At 49.9% G+C, this 22,681-nt stretch overlaps 1 protein-coding gene across 1 annotated transcript; it reads left to right on the forward strand.

The window, feature by feature from the left end:
* Positions 1-726: 726 nt before the first annotated feature.
* Positions 727-1,370, forward strand: LOC119922927 (olfactory receptor 6C75-like). Its single transcript, XM_038742550.1, has 2 exons — positions 727-1,137; positions 1,176-1,370. Exons 1-2 carry the CDS (start codon positions 727-729, stop codon positions 1,368-1,370), a joined length of 606 nt encoding a protein of 201 aa, XP_038598478.1.
* The last annotated feature ends 21,311 nt before the right edge of the window (positions 1,371-22,681 follow it).

The raw sequence follows: 22,681 nt of genomic DNA on the forward strand, positions 1-22,681 counted from the left end.
GGTGCCGTCTACAGTGATGCGAAAGACGGGGGAAGGACGGAATTTGTTTGGGAAGATAAGGAGTACTGTTTTCGACATGTCATGTTTGAGGTGATGGTAGAACATCCAGGAAGAGATGTCTTTAAGGCAGGAGGAAATACGAGACTGCAAAGAGAGTGAGAGATATGGGCTGGAGATGTAGATTTGTGAGGAGAAGAAGAAGGAGTCAGAGAAAGGGAAGGCTAAAGAGAGGTGATAGCATGTAGTGGATCACATCTCTGGCCCGGCTTCCTAGAGGCCCCGCTTGGCTGCATGGATCAGGGCTACTGGATATGATTATCTCAACAAGGAAGTAGCAGACTGAAGAGAAGAAGCAGACAGTCGAAAGAGCGAGGAATAAACAAAAGGGTGGGATCCAGAGAAATTCTCACTGCCAAAGGAACCATGAGTTTCAGAAGAGGCTGGGCTCACCCGTACCGTGAGCAAAGAACCGGAACCTAGGAAAGGCCGATGGATCTCCTGGAGCAGAATCGAGGAAATTTTTCCCACGCCCTCTCTGGCCAAAGTATATATAGTTTGGTTTTGTAGCAGCTAGAGCCTGAACCACTGACCGTCCATGGTAGGGGGAATCGCCTGTTGTTTGGTCCATAGACTCTTCCCCACGTCTGAGGCTGTTCTTGCACCTACTCTCAGCTCTCACACCTCTCCCGGTGCTCCTACAGGTTCGGCTGACGCCACCAATCAACCATGGGAAATGGCACGGGGTTGACCGAGTTCATCCTCGTGGGGCTCACAGATGACCCCCACTTGCAAGCTCTGATCTTCCTCGTCCTCTTCCTCACCTACACATTCAGCGTCACCAGGGACCTGACAATCGTCACCCTCACCCTCCTGGACTCCGGCCTTCGCACCCCCATGTACATCGTCCTGTGCAGCTTCTCCTTGCTGGAGATCGCCTTCACATCCGCCTGCATTCCCAGTTTCCTGGTCACCATCGTCACCAGAGACAGAATCATTTCCTTTTCCAACTGCTTCAGTCAGCTGTTCTTCATCATCTTTCTGGGCGGGACGGAGTTCTTCCTCCTGGCCGCCATGTCCTACGACCGCTACGTCTCCATTTGCCGGCCGCTGCACTACAAGACCGCCATGAGCCGGGGTGTCTGCACCCTTTTGGTCCTCTGCTTTCTTCTCTCCAGTTATCTGATCGCTTCCCACCGGTTGTGAAGATCGCCCAGCTAGACCTTTGCAACTCCAACATCCTTAACCACTTCATCTGCGATTCTTCCGCTATGATGAGGATCTCGTGCACAGACACACGCTACCTAGAGCTGATCGCTTTCCTTCTGGCCTTGGAGACGCTTCTGGTCACCCTGGCATTAATGACCGCGTGATACACGGCCATCGTCCGAACCATCCTGAGACTGTCCTCTGCTCAGCAGAGGAGAAAGGCCTTTTCCACCTGATCCTCACACATGGTCATGGTAATGGTCTCCATCACGTATGGCAGTTGTATCTTCATGTACGTCAAGCCGTCCGCCAAGGACAAGGTGGAACTAACCAAGAGGGTGGCGGTGCTCAACAATTCCGTTGCCCCCATGCTGAACACCTTCATCTACGCCCCGCGGGATGAGCAGGTCAATCAGGCCTTCAGGGCCCTGGTGCACGGGGTTGGATTTTCCTCCAGGAAGTGGTGGCTCATCTGCCACAAAATACAACAGGAAAATCTGCAGGAGTCGCAAAAGGTCGACCATAGAGATTCGGCGCCTGTACATTAGCCTAATTCTTCATCTGCTGCCCGACAAACAGGAACTGGCCGTTCTCCAGGCCTCTGTGCGCCCCCGCAATCGCCTTCCCAGAAATCCCTGCCCTCGCCAGGTCTCCCTGCTACCCTAGCCCTTCTGACCTCGACCATTCAGAGGGGAATGTTACACTTTCCCTACACGTTATAGAGACGTTCCGAGGTTTTCTCTTCAAGTCGGTTCCGAAGCCGATGGAGTACCACAGGTGCAATGTGTTGTGTGTTTTTTTCTCCTTCCCCTGACTCCACGCCCCTTCTCCTACCTTGAGCTCCCTCACATTTTATACCTGCCACACCACAAATCTCTGTCTTAAAAGTCTTTCTGAAATTCCTCTTCCTCCAAGAGATCTTCCCCATTTAGTTTTTTTTTACTTAGGTCTCACCCTCCTAACTACCAACTCAGCACATATTCAATTTCAACAACCAAAGCACTTCTGTTCCTATCAATTCAATCTCTCCCAGCTAACGTCCCTTCAACTTAGGTTGAGCCAACTCTAGCACAGAGGACTTTATTCAAACCTATCTTCAGCACTTGTACCCTCATCTTCATTCAATTATGCATTCGATTATTTAATTTGCCCATTCAAGTGGTAAATTATTGTTCTTGCTATTATTGTTATTGTTGTTGTCTTTGTTCATTGCTTACTGGGTGCCAAACACTGTACCACGGAGAAGCAGCGTGGCTCAGTGGAAAGAGTATGGACGTTGGAGTCAGAGGTCGTGGGTTCAAATCCCTGTTCCGCTACTTGTTAGCTGTATGACTTCGGGCAAGTCACTTAACTTCTCTGTGCCTCATTTACCTCATCTGAAAAATTGGGGATTAAGACCGTGAGTCCACGTAGGACAACCTGATCACCTTGTTTCCTCCGCAGCACTTAGAACAGTGGTTTGCACATAGTAAGCACTTAACAGATGCCATTATTATCATTATTATTATTACTAAGCACTAGGGTAAGTACAAGACCATCAAGTCAGATACAGTCCCTGTTCCACACTAAGCTCACAGTCTAAACTGAGGTAGAAGAGATATTGAATATCCATTGAACAGCTAAGGAAAGTGAGGCAGAGAGAAGTTAAGTGACACAAGGTTACACAGCAGACTAGTGGCAGAGCAGAGATTAGAACCTGAGTCCTGGGACTTCCAGGCCTGTGTTGTTTCCACTAGGGCACGCTACTTCTCATTTTTCTCATACCTTCCTTCCTCATTAAACTGCAATATTCTTGAGAAGAGGGGGCATGTTTGGTTATTCTATTGTAGTATGTCAATAATTTAGCACTTCTCAGTAAGCACTTAGTAAATACCACTGATTGGCTGACTGGGTAAGGAATAATACAGTTCACTTTACTCTGGAGGAGCTCATAACTACTACTACTATTACTACTACTGCTACTACTACTACTACTACTACTACTACTACTACTACTACTACTACTACTACTACTACTACAATATGCGATCATCTATTTAAGCCCTTACTTTCCCATAAATATACCTTCCTATTTTGTCCGTAATTCATTTTGGGTCTGTTTCCTGGCTAGATTGTAAACTCCGTGTCTCCTATGTCTATTGTGGGTTTTTTGTTCGTTTATTTGTTTGTTTTCATTTTGTCAACGTTTAGTTCGGAGGTCTGCACACAGTTAATGCTACTGATAGATTGGGATTATGTGTTTCCTCCGGGGAATATTGCTGGAAAGAACTGGTGGCTGTGAATTCCCGAAGGCGGTTCCTGGGTGGGACTAGTGATGATATTAACAACTGGAGTCCAGGCGGCAAATTCATTCATTCATTCATTTGCATTTACTGAGAGCTTACTGTCTGGAGAGCACTGTACTAAGTGCTTGGAAAGTACAATTCAGCAACTAATGGTTGAAGCCAGAAAGCCGGGCCCAGCCAGAAGTTCCTGTTTTAGGGTGGGGCAGAACCGGGCTGGCGTAGGATCCTCTCTCCTCCCTTAGGCCAAGACCGGTGTAACTGTCCCTCCCCAAGGAAGAACTCAACCAGGGTATCCAGGCTGCGTCCCTGCAGTTCCCGCTTCATCTCTGGGCGCTGGACCTCCGGCCCTGCCCTCCGAGGTCCCCCCGGCAATATTCTCCACGGGCCCCGGTTTTCACTGGCTGCCACTGCGGGTAACGGTGTATACTCATTACTGCTCCTGACTCCTGGCACTGGAGCGCATCGCGAACGGAACAGATAAAACCAGCTCGTCTCCTGCCACGTTGGTCTTGAGAGTCACCTTCCTCCCCGCACGGTGAACTGGGGTCCGCAGCTGTAGTGGCTTGGGGCACAAAGTCTTCTGGGAATTCTTTCATTCATTCAATCGTATTTATTGAGCACTTACTGTGTGCAGAGCCCTGTACTGAGTGCTTGGAAAGTACAATTGGGCAACAGATAGAGACAATCCCTACCCCAAAACGGGCTCATATTCTAGAAGAGGGAGAAAGACAACAAAACAAAACAAGTAGACAGGTGTCAATACTATCAGAATAGGTAAATAGAATTGTAGATATATGCACATCATTAATAAAATAGATTAATAAATATGTACAAATACACCCAAGTGCTGTGGGGAGGAGAAGGGGGTAAAGACGAGGGAGGGTGTGGGGGCGTTGGGAAGGGCTGGAGAAGCAGAGAAAAAGAGGGGGCTCAGTCTGGGAAGGCGTCCTGGAAGAGGTGAGCTCTCAGTAGGTATCTGAAGGGAAGAAGAGAGCTAGTCTGGCCACAAGAGGATAGCTGACTGGATTCTTCTGGGCCCAGCTGGCTCCTCTGCATTCAAGGAGCCCTGCCAACATCGAAACACCCTCGCATCACCCTTGAGAAGCAGTGAAGGGAGGTGGAAAGGGCGCAGTGCTGGAATGTGGCAGACCTGGGACCACGTCCCACTTGTGAAACTTTTTTGCTGTGTGACCTTGACCAAGATACTCTGGGATCTGTATGTCTCAGCAGTCACACCTGTAAACCTGAGTAGGAACTACGTGTTAACTGTCTTCCATAGGCTGGAAGCCCCTATGTCTGACCCAGGCTGCATCTGCTCTGGTTTTACGGTCCCCACAACCGCGATGGGCCAGGAGTAATCGCTGAACCAACAGCACTGCGAGAAAGCGGAGGCGACAGAGGCCAGCCCAAGCGCCGACCTAAACAATCCAGCGGTGTTGTGGTGGGAGGGAGAGTGGCGTAACAGTTCGGGGCAGAAAGATTTCTGGGAGTCTTAGTCTGATGTTCGCTCTTTACTGGCCTTCATCTTTAACTCCCGAGCTACCAGTCCCAGCATGATCAGCGGTGGGGCCCGAGGCCACGAACCAGAGTGCGGTAGGCGCGGGCAGCGTTTGTCTAGAACTTTTTCCGATTGAGATTGATAGTAATTTTGGTATTTTCTAAGTACTTGCTACCCCTCTCTATGAAATGTAGCACAGAAAACACAGAGACCCCAGATTCGATCCAAATTGGGCTCCTTTCATCCCATTCGCTTACGGAAAAGTTTACCAGACAGCCAACTGACATGAAATTAAGCGGCCCCATGTACTGAAGGCCGGCTCCTTAAATCGGAAGGAGTTTTATTGGTATGAGCCCGCTCCCCGCTTATCCAGTCAGCTGTCCTTCGTCCTCCCCAAGTCGCTTCAACGGGAGCAAGCCATCATTAGTTCTCCGTCAGACGTAGCTCTCCGTCAGATCCGCACGGAAATCGGTCCAGGCACCGACCCAGTCAATCAGACCCTGGCAAGACGGTCATGTGGAGGCTACAGGCCCATAGACCTCAGTCATATTCTGATGATCTCACTGGACAACGATCGCCTCCGCCTACCGAACTACCATCCCCGTCGTCATCCACGGCCTATCTCGAGGCCGTTGGGGGGTTCGCAGAAGGCTCGGTAGTCTATATTCAGCCTGGCAAAGAGCGGCTGTGCGCAGCGCTGTGGACGAGCTGAGCTTCTCCCACAACCCTCAGCTCCCCAGCCCTTCCGTCTATAGAGGCAATAAATTGATTGCTATTGGTGTCTGTCTCCCTTTGGAGACTGACTGCTCACTGTGGCCAGGGAACGTGTCCCTATTATTGTTGAGTTGTACTCCCGCAGAAGCTGAGTACAGTTCTCGATGCACGGAATGCACTCCATCGACTCTATTGCCCGAAGGATCGATTGATTAGCAACCTTCTTTAGGGAGCCCCTACTCCCTCCTTCCCTGGGTTAGGACTGGACCGGAAGGGGCTGATTCCCCCCGGACCCTTCCCCGGAGAAAAAAGGCCCTTGTTTTCACCATGTTACTTTGATAACAACCCCATTCGCACCTACTCAGCCCACCCAGCTATGTGGTTGTTTACTTCTCTTTCCAGGAGTTTCCTCTCCCATGAACCCCATAACAGTTCCACACTACTCCAAAACAACCATCCACAGGATTCCATCTTCCACCACCTTAGAGACAATTCTGCCAAGAGCTCCTGCATCCTCCTTTCCATTAGCCTTTTTCAGTTGACTGACCCTTGGATAATTCAACCTTCTGCTACGGGCATCATCCGCCTATTTTATTGTTGTTCTTGCATGTTAATTGTTAACTGCTCTCTATGATGTCGTCATCTGCTCATTTTATTATTGCTATTTCATGTTAATCTTTAACTGCTAGCTCTGCTGTCATTTACCTTGCTGACCTCACCATGAACTATCAATTACCCTGCTCCCATCTGTCCTTCCCAGTCCTCGCCTTCTCCTTCACCTTGCCCACTCCCACCCAGCTCTTTCCCGCGCCCCCACCCCTCCCTCCACCAGCTTCCCAGAATTCGTCTGTACCAGCGCCAACCCTTTAATCCTTTAATCTTCAACCCTTTAATCTTCTGGACTGTGAGCCCGCTGTTGGGTAGGGACTGTCTCTATGTGTTGCCGACTTGTACTTCCCAAGCGCTTAGTACAGTGCTCTGCACACTAAGCGCTCAATAAATGCGATTGATTGATTAATCCCTCCCTTCCAACCCCCTTCCTCCCCTTCTCCCCCCAGTCGAGTTTTCCTTTCTCATAGCCATCCCTCTTCCCCTTCTCCTCCCCAAGGCCCTCGCCAACTCATTCCCATCCAAGCCCTCCCCACCCCTCGCACCCTTCCCCGTACCTCCCCTCCCTCTCTTACCTCCACAGCTGCAGCCAAGTGTTGCCGATGGAACCTCCGCTCCATTATAGTTAAGTTCCCTTTCATCCTTGACATGTTCCTTTCTCGCTCGCTCCTCCTCCTCGCGCTTACCGAAAATTGGCTCACCCCGGGTGACACGGTCTCTTCTGCTGCTCTCTCCAGCGGAGGCCTCTTCTTCTTCCACTCCCCAAGACTCACCGGAAAAGGAGGAGGTGTCAGCTTCCATCTCGCACCACAATGTAGCTTTCGCACTATCCCTCCTCCCCCATCCATTTCCTTCCCCTCCTATGAAGCCCAAATTATTCGTCTCTACCAGCCCTACCAGATTCTTGCGGCCGTCATCTACCGCCCCCCCGGCCCCACCGCCAACATTTTTAATGATTTTGACCCTTTTCTCACCTTCCTTCTCTCCTTTTCCATGCCCATTCTGATCCTCAGAGACTTCAACATTTACATGGATGTCCCTGGTGACTCCTCTGCCGTCTACCTTCTATCTCTCCTTGACTCCTCCAACCTCCTGCTCCACCCCACCTCTCCCATTCACCTACTTGGTCATACACTAGAACTCATCATCTCCTACCACCGCACTATCTCTACCCTCACCAACTCTGAAGTCCCACTCTGTGATCACAACTTTCTAACCTGCCTCCTCACTCACACTCCTCCCCATGTAAATCTATATTACTACCCCACAGAGACCTCCGCTCTCTCGACCCCATCTATCTCTCTTAGCGCATCACATCCTACCTCGCCTCCCTATCCTCTCTAACCACTCTCGATGACCAGATTGCTGCTCTCAACTCCATCCTCTCTATTCAACTCAACCTGCTCGCTCCCTTTTCCCTTCGCCGCTCTCGCACCACTAATGCACAGCCTTGGATCACTGCCACTGTACGCCTCCTTCTCTCTTATGCTCGAGCTGCTAAACGCTGCTGGCGAAAGTCTGAACACCAAGCCAAACTTGTTGACTTTCCTGCCTTAACTCTGCCCTCTCCTCTGATAAACAAAACTATTTTCACTCCCTTATTGACACTCATGCCCATCACCCCCGTCATCTGTTCCAGATATTTAACTCCCTCCTCAGTCCCTGTGTTCCTCCCCCTCCTCCATCCCTCACCCTCAATGATCTGGCCTCCTACTTTATTAGTAAAATTAACACCATCAGGTCTGAGCTCCCCGAAGTCACCCCTCCCCCTTCTCCATCCTCCCCGCTCTCAACTATCTCCGCTGCTCTCCACCCTCTCCACTGATCTCCCATCCTTCCCATCAGTATCTTCCGATGAGGTCTCCTCCCTCCTTTCAAGTGCCACTCCATCCACCTGTGCTTCGGACCTAATTCCCTCTCATCTTATGAAAACTCTCTCTTGCCCCTTCCCTCCTCCCCTCCTTAACTTCCATCTTCAACCGCTCACTCTCCACTGGTGCCTTCCCCTTTGCTTTCAAACATGCCCTCGTCTCCCACATCCTAAAAACCCTCTCTTGACCACACTGCCCCTTCTAGCTATCGCCCTATCTCTCTCCTACCCTTCCTTTCCAAACTCCAACAACGAGTCGTCTACAATCGCTACCTCGAATTCCTCAACTCCAACTGTCTCCTAGACCCCCTCCAATGTGGCTTCCGTCCCCTGCACTCCACCGAAACTGCCCTCTCAAAGGTCACCCATGGCCTCCTTCTTGCCAGATCCAATGGCTGCTACTCTATCCTAATCCTCCTCGAACTCTCAGCTGCCTTCGACACTGTGGACCACCTCCTTCTTTTCAATACGCTATCCAACGTTGGCTTCACAGACTCCGTCCTCTCCTGGTTCTCCTCTTATCTCTCCGGCTGTTCAGTCTCAGTCTCCTTTGTGGGCTTCTCCTCCCCCTCCCATCCCTTTTCTGTAGGGGTCCCTCAAGGGTCAGTTCTTGGTCTCCTTCTTTACTGTATCTATACTCACTCCCTTGGTGACCTCATTCGCTCCCACGGCTTCAACTATCATCTCTACGCCGATGACACCCGAATCTACATCTCCACCCCTGCTCTCCCTCCCTCCGGGCTTGTATCTTCTTCTGCCTTCAGGACATCTCCATCTGGATGTCTGCCTGCAATCTAAAACTCAGCATGTCTAAGACTCAGCTCCTTATCTTCGCTCTCAAACCCTGTCCTCTCCATGGCTTTCCCGGCACTGTAGAAGGCACTACCATCCTTCCCGTCTCACAATCCCGCAACCTTTGTGTCATCCTTTACTCCGCTCTCTCATTCACCCCACAAGGCCAATCCGTCACCGAACCGTGCCGGTCTCACCTCCACAACATAGCCAAAATCCGCCCTTTCCTCTCCATCCAAACCGCTACCTTGGTGGTTCAATCTCTCATCCTATCCCGACTGGATTACTGCATCAACGTTCTTTCTCATCTCCTATCCTCCTGTCTCTCCATGCTTCAGTCTACACTTCACTCTGCTGCCCGGATCATCTTTGTACAGAAGCGCTCTGAACATGTCACTCCCCTCCTCAAAAATCTCCAGTGTTTGCCTGTCAACCCACAAATCAAGCAAAAACTCCTTACTCTAGGCTTCAAGGCTCTCCATAACCTCGCCCCCTCCTACCTCACCTCCCGTCTCTCCTACTACAGCCCAGCCCGCACCCTCACCCCTCTGTCGTTAACCTCCTCACTGTGCCTCGTTCTCGCCTTTCCTGCCGTCGATCCTGTCCTACGTCCTTCGCCTGGCCTAAAATGCCTTCCCCCCACAAATCCACCAAACTTGCTCTCTTCCTCCCTTCAAAACCCTGAGAGCTCACCTCCTCCAGGAGGTCTCCTCAGACTGAACTCACTTTCTTCTCTCCTCCTCACCTCCCCATTGCCCCCTCCCTCTGCCCTACCCCCTTCCCCTCCCCAAAGCACTTGTATATATTTGTGCATATTTATTTCTTTATTTATTTTACTTGTACATATTTACTACCTTATTTTATTAGTGATGTGCATATAGCTATAATTCTGTTTATTCTGAAGGTTTTGACACCTGTCTACCTGTTTTGTTTTGTTATCTGTCTCCCCCTTCTAGATTGTGAGCCTGTTGTTGAGAAGGGACCATCTCTATATGTTGCAGGCTTGTACTTCCTAAGACCTTAGTACAGTGCTCTTCATACAGTGAGCGCTCAATAAATACGATTGACTGAATGAATGGATGAAATGATTGATTGAGTCAAGTACAACACCGAAATTCCGACTACTGAGACAGGAAGGAAAGTCAGGAAACCAGCTGGATTTGGGGGCGAGAGCACTAATTCCAGCTCTTGACTATGTCACCTTTTGGGCTAGTCCCTTCTCTAAAAATGCCCGATCAATTCACTTGTTCATTACCTTCTTTATCTCTTCTCTATATTAATGTCTGTCTCCCTGCTGCACTGTGAGCTCACTGTGGGCGGGGATTGTGTCTGTTCATTGCTATAGTGTACTCTCGCAAGCTCTGTTTACAGTCTTTGCTTACAGTAAGTGCTCAATCAATGCAATTGAATGAATGAAAGAAGGAACAAATGAATTAATTTTCGAGACCTCAGTTACCTCTTCTGTAAAACGAAAGGTGAAATCCGTGAGTCGCATGAGGGACAAAGGTGTATCCAGCTAGATTGCCTTGAATCTACCCCATCACCAAGTACAGTACCTGGCACATAGCAAGCTCTTATGAAGAAATACCAGTAGAAGAAAAAACAAAGAGACTAGTTAAAATGCAGGAACCGGGACAGCCTTAGGAATTGGAAGAGAAGGAGGAAAGTTTTGGACATGTGTAGTTAGAGCTGTCGGACTTCCATGGGCCAATGGAACTGGGCAATGGAGACGGGAGGAGGGACGAAAAATAGAGTTTCCCAGTCGGATGACGTCACAGAGGATGACGAAATGCAAAAGGACTGAAGCATCGGTTGAGCGCCGATGTAATACTCCAGAGTTGCCACAAGAGGGCAGCTGCCCGGATTCGTCTAGCGCTGGCCGGCTACTTCGGATTCCCAGAGCCCCGCCGCCATCGAAACAACCTCGCAGCAGCCTCGAGAACCAGCGAAGGGAGTTCCTAAAGGTGCAGGGCTGGGATGTGGTAGTCCTGGGACCAAGCCCCCCTTATGACACTTTTGTGCTGTTTGACCATGGCCAAGAGAGTCTGGAGCCTGTGTACCTCAGCTGCCACACGTGTACGCCTGAGGATGAACTAGGTGCTAACGCTTTTCCACAGGCTGCGAGCCCGGATGTGGGTCGCAGGCTGCCTCTGCTCCGGTCGTACTGTCCCCACACCCGCTATGGGCTAAGAGTAATCGCTGAACCAACAGCACTGCGGATAAAGCGGATGTGACAGAGGCCTGTCCAGGCACCCACACAACCTATGAGGCCGTGTTGCGGTAGAAGAGAGTGTGGCGTGGCGGATCGGGACCCAAAGACTTCTGGGAGTCGTAGTCTGACCCTTGCTCTTGACTGGTGATCATCTCCACCTCCCGAACTACGAGTCCCAACGTGCCCTGCGGCGGGTCCCGAGACCATGGGCTAGAGCGAGGAATGTGCGGGCGGCGGTTGTTCAGAACGGTCTCGAGGCCGATGGTGGGCTCGCAGAATACTCGGGTAGCCGATATCCAGACTGCAGGGAGCGGCTTTGAACACGGCTGTGGCCGCGCTGAGCCTCTCCCCTCAAGCCCCAGGTCCACAGCCCTTCCGTCTAGATCCACAATGTCATGATTCCTATTGATGTCTATCTCCCCCAGGAGACTGATAGCTCGTTGTGGCCAAGAAACGTGTCCCTTTTATTGTTGGGTTGTACTACCGCAAAAGATGAGTCAGGTAACCGTTGCACAGAATGCACTCAATCAACACAGTAGCTCTAAAGATCAATCGATTGATTGACTCAAACACAACACAGACATTCAGAAAGGAAAACCGTTCGATCTACAGTGATGCACAAGGAACGGAGCTGGATCTGGTGGCAAGAGCTCTAATTCTGGCTCTTGACTATGTCGCCCTGTAGGCATGTCTCCTTTCTGTAAATGTCTGATTCATTTTTTTCTGTCCTTCTTTACTTATTTCTTATATTAACATCTTTCTCCACTTCTAGAATGAGAGCTCACTGTGACGGAAATTGTGTCTGTTCATTGTTTTAGTGTACTCTTCCAAGCTCTGAGGACAGTGCTTTGCATAGAGTAAGCGCTCAAACCTTGCGACTCAATAAGTGAATGAAGGAACAAATGAATGATTTCTCGGGGCCCCAGTTACCTCATCGGTAAAAGGGAAGGTGTCGACCGTGAGTCCCATGTGGGACAGGAGTGTGTCCAACCAAAATAGCTTGAATCTTCCCCAGCGCTGAGGACAGTACCTGGTAAATAGCAAGCGCTTATGAGTAAATACCAGTAAAAGAAAAAACAAAGAGACCAGTAAGAAGGCAGGTGCCAGGACATGGTTCGAATTGCAAGAGAAGGAGGACGGTTTTGGACAGGTGCAGGTGGAGGTGTCGGAAGCCCAACTATACATGGTCCCTGGCCCAAGGACCTGGACAATGTAGACGGGAGGAAGGACAAAAAATATATTTTCCCAGTGGGAGGACATCATAGAGGATGACGAAGTACAAAAGCACTGAAGCATCGGTTGAGAGCCGATGTAATACTCATCAGATGCCACAGAGAGGACAGCTGCCCGGATTCATCTGTCCCTGGCCGGCTGGATTTCCAGAGCTCCGCTGCCATCGAATGAACCTCATAGCAGCCTCTAGAAGCAGCTAATGGAGTTGGAAAGGGGGCAGGGCTGGGATGTGGCAGACCTGGGACTAAGTCCTGGTTGTGATACTTTTGTGCTGTGTGACCTTGGCCAAGACATTCTGGAATCTTTGTGCCTCAGCTGCCACAACTTTGAACCCGAGTAGGAACTACGTGCTAACTCTTTTCCAGAGGCTGCAAGCCCCGATATGGGATGAAGGAAGCCTCTGTTTCGGTCGTACGGTCCCCACGCCCGTGATTGGCCAAGATTAATCGCTGAACCAACAGCACTGCGAGAAAGCAGAGGCGACAGAGGCCAGTCCAGGCACCCACCCAAACAGTCCGGCCTTGTCGCAGTGGGAGGGAATGTGGCGTGGCGGATCGGGACACAAAGACTTCTGGGAGTCGTATTAGGACGCTCGCTCTTGACTGGCGTTCACCTCCACCTCCCGAACTACCAATCACATGTTGTCCAGCGGCGGGTCCCAAGGACATGGGCCAGAGCGCGGAAGTTGTGGGGGGTGGTTATTAAGAAAGTTTTCCGATTGTGATTGATAGTACTTATGGTATTTTTAAAGTAATTGCTACCAGTCCCTGTGAGGTGTAGTGCGGAGAACACAGAGACCCCAAGCACGGTCAAATAGGGCTCCTTTCATCCCATTCGCTCACGGGGGAGTTTACCATACAACCCACCGCCTAAGTCAGCCCTCTCTTCTGCCAGACAAAACTTTTTCTCCTCGCTTATTGACACCCATGCCCATCACCCCCGCCAGCTCTTCCGTACATTCAACTCCCTTCTCAGTCCCCCGGTTCCTCCCCCTCCTCCTTCCCTCGCCCCCAACGATCTGGCCTCATACTTCATTAACAAAATTAAATCCAACAGGTCCGACCTCCCCAAAGTCACTCCCCCCCCCCTTCTCCAACCCCCCGGCTCTCGACATTCTCTGCTACTCTCCCATCCTTTCCAGCAGTATCGTCAGAGGAGCTCTCCTCCCTCCTCTCAAGTGCTACTCCGGCCACCTGTGCTTCTGACCCCATTCCCTCTCATCTCATTACATCTCTCGCTCCATCCCTTCTCCTCTCCTTAACTTCCATCTTCAACCGATCACTCTCCACTGGTTCCTTCCCCTCTGCCTTCAAACATGCCCATGTCTCTCCCATCCTAAAAGAACCCTCTCTTGACCCCACCTCACCTTCTAGTTATCGCCCCATATTCCTCCTACCATTCATTTCCAAACTCCTTGAACGAGTTGTCTACACGCGCCGCCTAGAATTCCTCAACAACAGCTCTCTCCTCGACCCCCTCCAGTCTGGCTTCCGTCCCCTACATTCCACGGAAACCGCCCTCTCAAAGGTCACCAATGACCTCCTGCTTGCCAAATCCAACGGCACATACTCTGTCCTAATCCTCCTCTACCTCTAATCTGCCTTCGACACTGTGGCCCACCCCCTTCTCCTCAACACGCTATCTGACCTTGGTTTCACTGACTCTGTCCTCTCCTCGTTCTCCTCTTATATCTCCGGTCGTTCATTCTCAGTCTCTTTTGCAGGCTCCTCCTCCCCCTCCCATCCCCTTACTGTGGGGATTCCCCAAGGTTCAGTGCTTGGTCCCCTTCTGTTCTCAATCTACACGCACTCCCTTGGTGACCTCATTCGCTCCCACGGCTTCAACTATCATCTCTACGCTGATGACACCCAGATCTACGTCTCTGCCCCTGCTCTCTCCCCCTCTCTCCAGGCTCGCATCTCCTCCTGCCTTCACGACATCTCCATCTGGATGTCTGCCCGCCACCTAAAACTCAACATGTCCAAGACTGAACTCCTTGTCTTCCCTCCCAAAACCTGCCCTCTCCCTGACTTTCCCATCTCTGTTGACGGCACTACCATCCTTCCCGTCTCACAAGCCCGCAACTTTGGTGTCATCCTCGACTCCGCTCTCTCATCCACCCCTCACATCCAAGCCGTGACCAAAACCTGCCGGTCTCAGCTCCACAACATTGCCAAGATCCGCCTTTTCCTCTCCATCCATACCGCTACCCTGCTTATTCAAGCTCTCATCCTATCCCGTCTGGACTACTGCACCAGCCTTCTCTCTGATATCCCATCCTCGTGTCTCTCCCCACTTCAATCCATACTTCATGCTGCTGCGCGGATTGTCTTTGTCCAGAAACGCTCTGGGCATGTTACTCCCCTCCTCAAAAATCTCCAGTGGCTACCAATCAATCTGCGCATCAGGCAGAAACTCCTCACCCTGGGCTTTAAGGCTCCCCATCACCTCGCCCCCTCCTACCTCACCTCCCTTCTCTCCTTCTACAGCCCAGCCCGCACCCTCCACTCCTCTGCCGCTAATCTCCTCACGCTGCCTCGTTCTCGCCTGTCGAAGTTAATGTCCATTTGCCTTTCTTGTCCCTTGTGCCCCGCCCTCTCTGAACCTCGCCCCTCTAGGCCCCACCCCTTACGCGCCCCGCCCCCTTTCCTCCTGACTGACATAAGAGGGCAGGACTGGGAAAGGAGGCCTCAGTTTGACAGTTCAACATGGCGTCAGTGGACAATGCACGGGCTCTTACAGGGGCCTTCTCCCTTTCCCTGGAAGGATGATGGGGAAGAGCAAGCCAAGGCGGGCCTGGCATAGGGCCTCCAGTAGAACTTCCCGCCTTTGTTCCAGGTGGAAGGTGTTGTAGTGAGCACATACAGAGCAGCCTGCCTCCTGCAGCTGAAAACCCTATTCATTCCCTGCAGCCCTGAACCCGAAACACGACCTGCAGCCATGAGCCCTAAGAGCTCCCTGTAGCTGCGTGTCTCTGAGCCCCCAAACGCAGATGGGTAGGGAAGCTCATTCTCCGCTCATCTGTGCCAGGGAGCATCGGGTCAGGTCTTGGGCTCCCGGCCAGCTCTCCAGACCCTGGAAATCAGCTGCATCTGCCCGTTCGGAACCCGGACATTCCGATCTCACTTGCTGCCTTCCTCGGGGGAGTCCGGACCCCCAGCTCCCCGATTCCCCCGTGGTCCCCCGACCTCCGACTCCCAGACCCGGGCTCTATATCCTCTAGGCCCTGCTCTAAAATTCCCATTGTTGAGACACTTAAAAGCCCAGTCTTGGAAATGACAAGTCTCAAAAAATATTTTCTCACGGAACGCTTGTCCGCTGAAAACACCCATCATGAGTGAATAAATGAATCAACGCTGTGGAAAAAAACCTTTATATTGTCCACATTATATAAATGCAAAGATTTTAAATTTCAGAAATAAATAGCAAATGAAAATACTTTTCTAATTATAATAATGATGGTGATTATTGTAGTAGTTGCTACGTACTTATTATGTGTCAATCACTGTACTAAGCTCTAGGGTAGATAGAAGATCATCATGTTCCACATGAGGCCCAGAGTCTACATAGGAGGGAGAAGAGGGTTTGCATCCCAATTTTACCACTGAGGGAACTGGGGCCCAGAGAATTAAAGTGACTTGTCCAAGATCACACAGCAGAGAAGTGGCAGAGCCAGGATTAGAACCAGGTTCGTGCAACTCCCAGACCCAAGGTATATCCACTAGGCGGCATTGCTTCCATCAGAAGCTGATCTAATGGAATGCTTGAGGAGTCAACTTTCACCATGTTGACACATTCGGAAATATAGACCAAGGTAGGCAGTGTGGGTGTCTTCATTTTGCCGTTCACTATGATTCCTCTTTCATCTCCCCAGAGATGGAGACTCCCATACTCCCAGCGGGATTTAGGGACAAACCCGAAATCAAATCAAATTTGTGGCCCCTCAAACCAGCTGATTACTTTCCAATGATAATGCCAGTGAGACTGAACTCGATCAACCAATAAATCTTATTTATTGAGTGCCTACGTGCAGAGCACTGCATTGGGTAATTAGGCAACTATATTATAACAATGTGAGAGTTGGTAGACAGATTCCCTGCCCAACATGAGCTTACAATCTAGAGGTGGAGACAGACATTAATTTAAATAAATGACTTACGTATGAGGACAAAGGTGGTGTGGTGCTTAGCGAGGAGCGAACAAAGGGAACAATTCAGGGTGATGTAGAAGGGAGTAGAGTGGAGATAGTGAAAGCTTATTCAGGGAAGGCGTCTTTGAGGAGTTTGGCCTTCACTAGACTTTTGAAGGTGGGTAGAGTGATTATCTGTCTCGCTGGGGAGAGGGAGGATATTTCAGTCTAGTGACAGGACGTGGGTGAGAGGTTGGCAGCAAGATAGATGAGATTGCAGTAGAGTGAGAATATTGGAATTAGAGGAGAGGAGTTGGTAAGGGAAGCAGCATTGTCTAGTGGCAAATCTCGGGCTTGGAAGTCAGAAGATGTGGGCTCTACGCCCGGCCATGCCGCTTTCCAGCTTTATGACCTGGGGTATGTCATTTAACTTCTCTGTGCCTCACTTACCTTATCTGTAAAATGGGAATTTAGATTGTAAGCCTCACTTGGGACAACTTGATTACCTTGTGCCTGCCCAGCACTTCGAACAGTGCTTGGCACATAGTAAGCACTTAACAAATAACGTAATTATGACTATTACTTGATGGCTGGGCTGTAGGTGGAAAACAGTGAGATGGGCTGGGAGCAGGTGAGATGATAGAGGACTTCAAAGTTGATGGTGAGGACTCTCTGTCTGATGTGGAGTTTGAAAGTAAATCCCTTGAGGGGCAGGAGGAGTGGTGAGACTTGGACTGAACAGTTTTGTAGAGAAATGATCCGGACAGCAGAGCAGTATGGACTGGATTCACGGAGGTCAGTGAGGAGGTTGATGCAGTAGTCAAGGGGAGATAGGTTAAGTACTTGGATTAGAGTGGTAATAATTTGGATGGAGTGGAAAGGGTGTATTTTAGCCATGATGTGAAGGTTGAACTGACAGGATTTGGTGAAATGTTGAATATATGGGTTTAATGAGAGAGATGAGTTGAGGAGAATGCCAAGGCTATTGGCTTGTGAATCTGGGAGGATGGTTTTCTGTTTCCAGTGTTGGGAAAGTCAAGGGGAAGACAGGATTTGCGTGGGAAGATGAGGGGTTCTGTTTTGAATGGGTTGGGTTTAAGTGACATCCAAGGAAAGAAGGCTGTAAGGCAGATGGAGATGAGAGATTTCAGAGAGGGAGAGTGATGAGGACTGGAGAAGAAGATTTGGATATTATCACGAGCCCCGGGCCCTGCTCTTTGTGTTCTAAACCAGCCCCTCCACCCGAGCTGGGGAAGTTCACTATCCTAACAAACCTCAGTGGTCGGGAGTCTCCTAACTGGTCCGGGGAATCTGAGCCCGCACCCACCGCTCCTCTGCCGCTAATCTCCTCACCGTGCCTCGTTCACGCCTGTCCCGCCGTCGATCCCCGGGCCACGTCATCCCCCTGGCCTGGAATCAATCAATGAATCAATCAATCAATCGTATTTATTGAGCGCTTACTATGTGCAGAGCACTGTACTAAGCGCTTGGGAAGTACAAATTGGCAACATATAGAGACAGTCCCTACCCAACAGTGGGCTCACAGTCTAAAACGGGGAGACAGAGAACAAAACCAAACATACTAACAAAATAAAATAAATAGAATAGATATGTACAAGTAAAATAAATAAATAAATAAATAGAGTAATAAATATGTACAAATATATACATATATACAGGTGCTGTGGGGAAGGGAAGGAGGTAAGATGGGGGGATGGAGAGGGAGACGAGGGGGAGAGGAAGGAAGGGGCTCAGTCTGGGAAGGCCTCCTGGAGGAGGTGAGCTCTCAGCAGGGCCTTGAAGGGAGGAAGAGAGCTAGCTTGGCGGATGGGGCAGAGGGAAGGCATTCCAGGCCCGGGGGATGACGTGGGCCGGGGGTCGATGGTGGGACAGGCGAGAACGAGGTACGGTGAGGAGATTAGCGGCGGAGGAGCGGAGGGTGCGGGCTGGGCTGTAGAAGGAGAGAAGGGAGGTGAGGTAGGAGGGGGAGAGGTGATGGACAGCCTTGAAGCCCAGGGTGAGGAGTTTCTGCGTGATGCACAGATTGATTGGTAGCCAATGGAGATTTTTGAGGAGGGTAGTAATATGCCCAGAGCGTTTCTGGACAAAGATAATCCAGGGATGCAGCATGAAGTATGGATTGAAGTGGAGAGAGACACGAGGATGGGAGATCAGAGAGAAGGCTGGTGCAGTAGTCCAGAAGGGATAGGATGAGCGCTTGAATGAGCAGGGTAGCGGTATGGATGGAGAGGAAAGGGCGGATCTTGGCAATGTAATCTTGGAATGGATCTTGGAATGCCCTCCCTCCCCACATCCGCTAAGCTAGCTCTCTTCCTCCATTCAAGGCCCTACTGATAGCTCACCTCCTCCAGGAGGCCTTCCCAGACTGAGCCCTCTCCTTCCTCTCCCCCTCTTCCCCGTCTCCATCCCCCCCCCCGCCTTACCGCCTGTGCTATGGAACTTCCCCATAGCACCTGTATATATGTATATATGTTTGTACGTATTTATTACTCTATTTATTTATTTATTTTACTTGTACATATCTATTCTATTTATTTTATTTTGTTAATATGTTTGTATTTAAATTTACGTATTTATTACTCTATTTATTTATTTTACTTGTACATATATAGTCTAGTTATTTCATTTTCTTAATATATTTTGTTTTGTTCTCTGCCTCCCCCTTCTAGACTGTGAGCCCACTGTTGGGTAGGGACCATCTCTATATGTTGCCAACTTGTACTTCCCAAGTGCTTAGTGCAGTGCTTTGTACTCAGTAAGCGCTCAATAAATACGATTGATTGATTGATTGATGTCAGCTCCTGTTTGTTGGGCAGCAGATAAAGCATTAGGCTAATGTACGGAGAAGTAGCGTGTCTTAGTGGAAAGAGAATGGCACTGGGAGTCACTGGACATGGGTTATAATCCTGGCTCCACCACCTGTCTGCTGTGGAACCTTGGGCAAGCTATTTAACTTCTCTGTGACTCAGTTACCTGATCTGTAAAATGGGGATTAAGACTGTGAGCCCCACGTAGGAAAATCTGCTTACCCTGTATCTATACCACCGCTTAAAACAGTCCTTGCCATAGAGTAAGCGTTTTACAAATATCATATTTTTTTTTGTTTTACAGGCACCGACTTTCTGTGCTCGAGCCTCTGCGTCCCCTGCACATTTTCCTGCTGGATTTTGTTGCCAAGGGAGCCTCACCTCCTGGAGGAAAATCCAACCTGGTGCACCATGCCCTGGAAGGCCTGCCTGACCTGCTGGTTCCACAAGGTGTAGATGAAGGGGTTCAGCATGGGGGCCAAGGATATGCTAAGCACCGCCACCTCCTTGGTCAGTTCCACCCTTTTCTTGGCAGATGAGTTGATATACATAAAGATGCAGCTGCCATATATGATGGAGGTCACGACTATGTGGGAGGAGCAGGTGGGAAAAATGCCTTTCTCCTCTGCTGGATGGAGGGCAGTCTCAGGATGGCACGGGTGATGGCCATGTAGGACGGGGTCACCAATGTCAGGATGAACAGGAGAGTCCCACGGCCAAGACAAGAGCCATTAGCTCAGGAACCAGGTGTCCAAGCACGAGAGCAGGAGCAGAAGGGAGATGTCACAGAAGAAGTGGTCAATGGTTACAGAACCACAGAAGTCCAGTTGGAGACGAAGGATGACCAGAGGAAAGATGACCATGAACACGGTCAGACAGGAGCAGAGGACCATCAGGGTGCAGACTCTTTGGCCCATGACAGTTGTGTAGTGTTGCGGGCCGGGTAGATGGAGGACATAGCGGTCATAGGACATGGCGGCAAGGAGGAAGAACTCTTTCGCCCTCAGCAGAATGAGAATAGCTGAGATTGCACAACAGTTGTAGGAAATGGTCCTGCCCCCGGTGACAGTGGTGGCCAGGAAGCTGGGAATGTAAGGGGACGTAAAGCACATCTCCAGGAAAGGAGAAACAGCGCAGGAAGAAGTACATGGGTCTGCGGAGGTGGGAATCCATTAGGGTGAAGTTGACGATGGTCAGGTTGCCAGTGACGCTCATTACGTAGGTGACAGGACATATAGAGGAGAATCACCGCCTGTAAATTCAGGTCGGCCGTGAGTTCAGGAGGATGAAGTCAGTGGACTGGCGTGTGGTTTCCTCATGGTTGACCGGTGACTCCTGTTGGATAACGCCAAGAGGACCGTCAGTCTGATCTAGTGGAGGGGGATGGAGGGCTGTTTCTCCTCTACCTCCAGACTAAATGGGTAGGGACAGCTCCAGATATGCCCAGCGGTCCTCCACCCCAGGCCGGGTGCATGCGATCTTGGGCATTGCTGGATCAGGACCCATGCCTTAAGGTGACTTCATAGGTTGATTGGCTGACACCTCCCCCGGGGGACAACAGAAGAATGATGCGTCCCCAGCAGCTATCCTTAGGTGACAGCACCCGGAACCTCCGGTGAAGGTCGAAATAGAGATAATACTTGGACGGGAGATTATATTTACTGAGTACCCATTTGGAGCAGGACAGTGTTTCTAATTCTACTCATCAAAGTACACACAAGCATGTGACAAATACCCTGCCACCTAGAGCTTTCGTTCTCATGGGTAGGCAAACGTAAACGTATTTCAAGGTAGTGTCGTCAAATAAGAATTTGAATATTATGTATATATGATTGCTGAGAATGGGTGCATATGCCCCCTGGACAATGGATGTGTAAATGTCTCGTGCATATGTTAACGGGGGGGGGGAGTGTCTTTTGGACCGATCCATGAATGTCAAGGTTTTCATTGCAATAATATGCACCCAATTTATCATCTGCCAATACGAGGGGAACTGATTTCGTCAGAAGCCTTGAGGAAGGAAGGGAATTTGGGACCATGAGCATAGGACCCAGTGATTGTTAAGGAGCTCATCGTCCAGCTATTCCCTGGACATATTGGCAGAAAAAGGAGAAGACCCCAGGGGGAGACGAGTCCAGGATGTCTGTCTTGAGTGATTACAAATGTGGATTTTTGTCAATCCATCAGTCGTATATACTGAGCCCTTATTGTGTGCAGGGCGCTGTACTACGCGCTTGTAGATTAAAACACATCAATATAACAAATTTCCTGTCCACAACAAGTGCACAGTCTAGAGGGGTGAGACAGACATAATGTAAATAAATAAATTACGGATATCGGACATAGGTGCTGTGGGGCTGGGACGGGGGGTTGATGGTGCTGAATATAGGGAGTCAGTCAGGGCGATACAAAAAGGAGTGGGAAGAGAGGAAGTCAAGCCCTATGTGTCAAGCACTTTATAAAGCGCTGGGGGGTAGATAGATAGTTTTGGTCCCTAATGGGACTCAACAACCTAAGTAGGAGGGGAGAACAGAGTATTGAATCCCTGGTTTCCAGTTGAGGGAACTGTAACAGATAATTTAAGTGACTGGACCAAGGTTACAAAGCAGGTAAGTGGCGAAGCCGGGGATTATAACGCAGGGACTCTGAATTCCAGGCCTTGTTTTTTTTTCGGTAGGCAACACTGCTTCTGAACAGTAGAGGATCTGGACACAGGAAGTGGTGGGATGCCCAGAGACTAACCAGTCACCAGGAGTCTTCCCTGGATTAAACGGATCCTGCTTAGGTCAGTAAGGATGACAAAGGGCAGACTGTGGATAAAGTTATGGGGTGTGGTCTCTGTGTGTGTGTGTGTGTGTGGTGTTTGTGTGTGTATGTACGCATTTGTTTTCTCTGATGTCATTCTCTATAAACCCTCTTTTCTCAGGCTCCCTCTCCCTTCGCGTAGCTTATACACTTGACTATTTACCTTTTAAGCACTTGCTATTCATCCCAGCTTCAGTACTACAGGACTTACGTACATATCCGTCATCTACAATATGGATTTATATTTATGTCTGCCTCTTCCTTTATACTGTAAGGTTCTTGTGGTCAAGGAACGTGTCTACCAACTCCTTTGTACTCTCCCAAGCATTAGTAAATTGCTCTGCACACAGTTAGCCCTTAATAAATACCACTGATTGATTGATTGATTTTCTGATAATTACCAGCTCTGAATGGAGCCTCCAGGACAGGGTCTCAGGCTACAGGAATTCAGGGTTGGAGGGAAGGTAGACGCAGTCATCCATGTATTGAGGATCTGATAT

Source organism: Tachyglossus aculeatus, unplaced genomic scaffold, assembly GCF_015852505.1.
Source record: "Tachyglossus aculeatus isolate mTacAcu1 unplaced genomic scaffold, mTacAcu1.pri scaffold_130_arrow_ctg1, whole genome shotgun sequence".
In the NCBI taxonomy this organism is placed as follows: Eukaryota; Metazoa; Chordata; class Mammalia; order Monotremata; family Tachyglossidae; genus Tachyglossus; species Tachyglossus aculeatus.

What these genes read in the sequence shown, in the direction of transcription:
- LOC119922927 (XM_038742550.1), top strand. Translation starts at nt 727, where the DNA reads ATGGGAAATGGCACGGGGTTGACCGAGTTCATCCTCGTGGGGCTCACA. An exon ending in AGACCGCCATGAGCCGGGGT is followed by an intron (nt 1,138 to 1,175) that starts GTCTGCACCCTT and finishes TCTTCTCTCCAG; the next exon opens with TTATCTGATCGCTTCCCACC.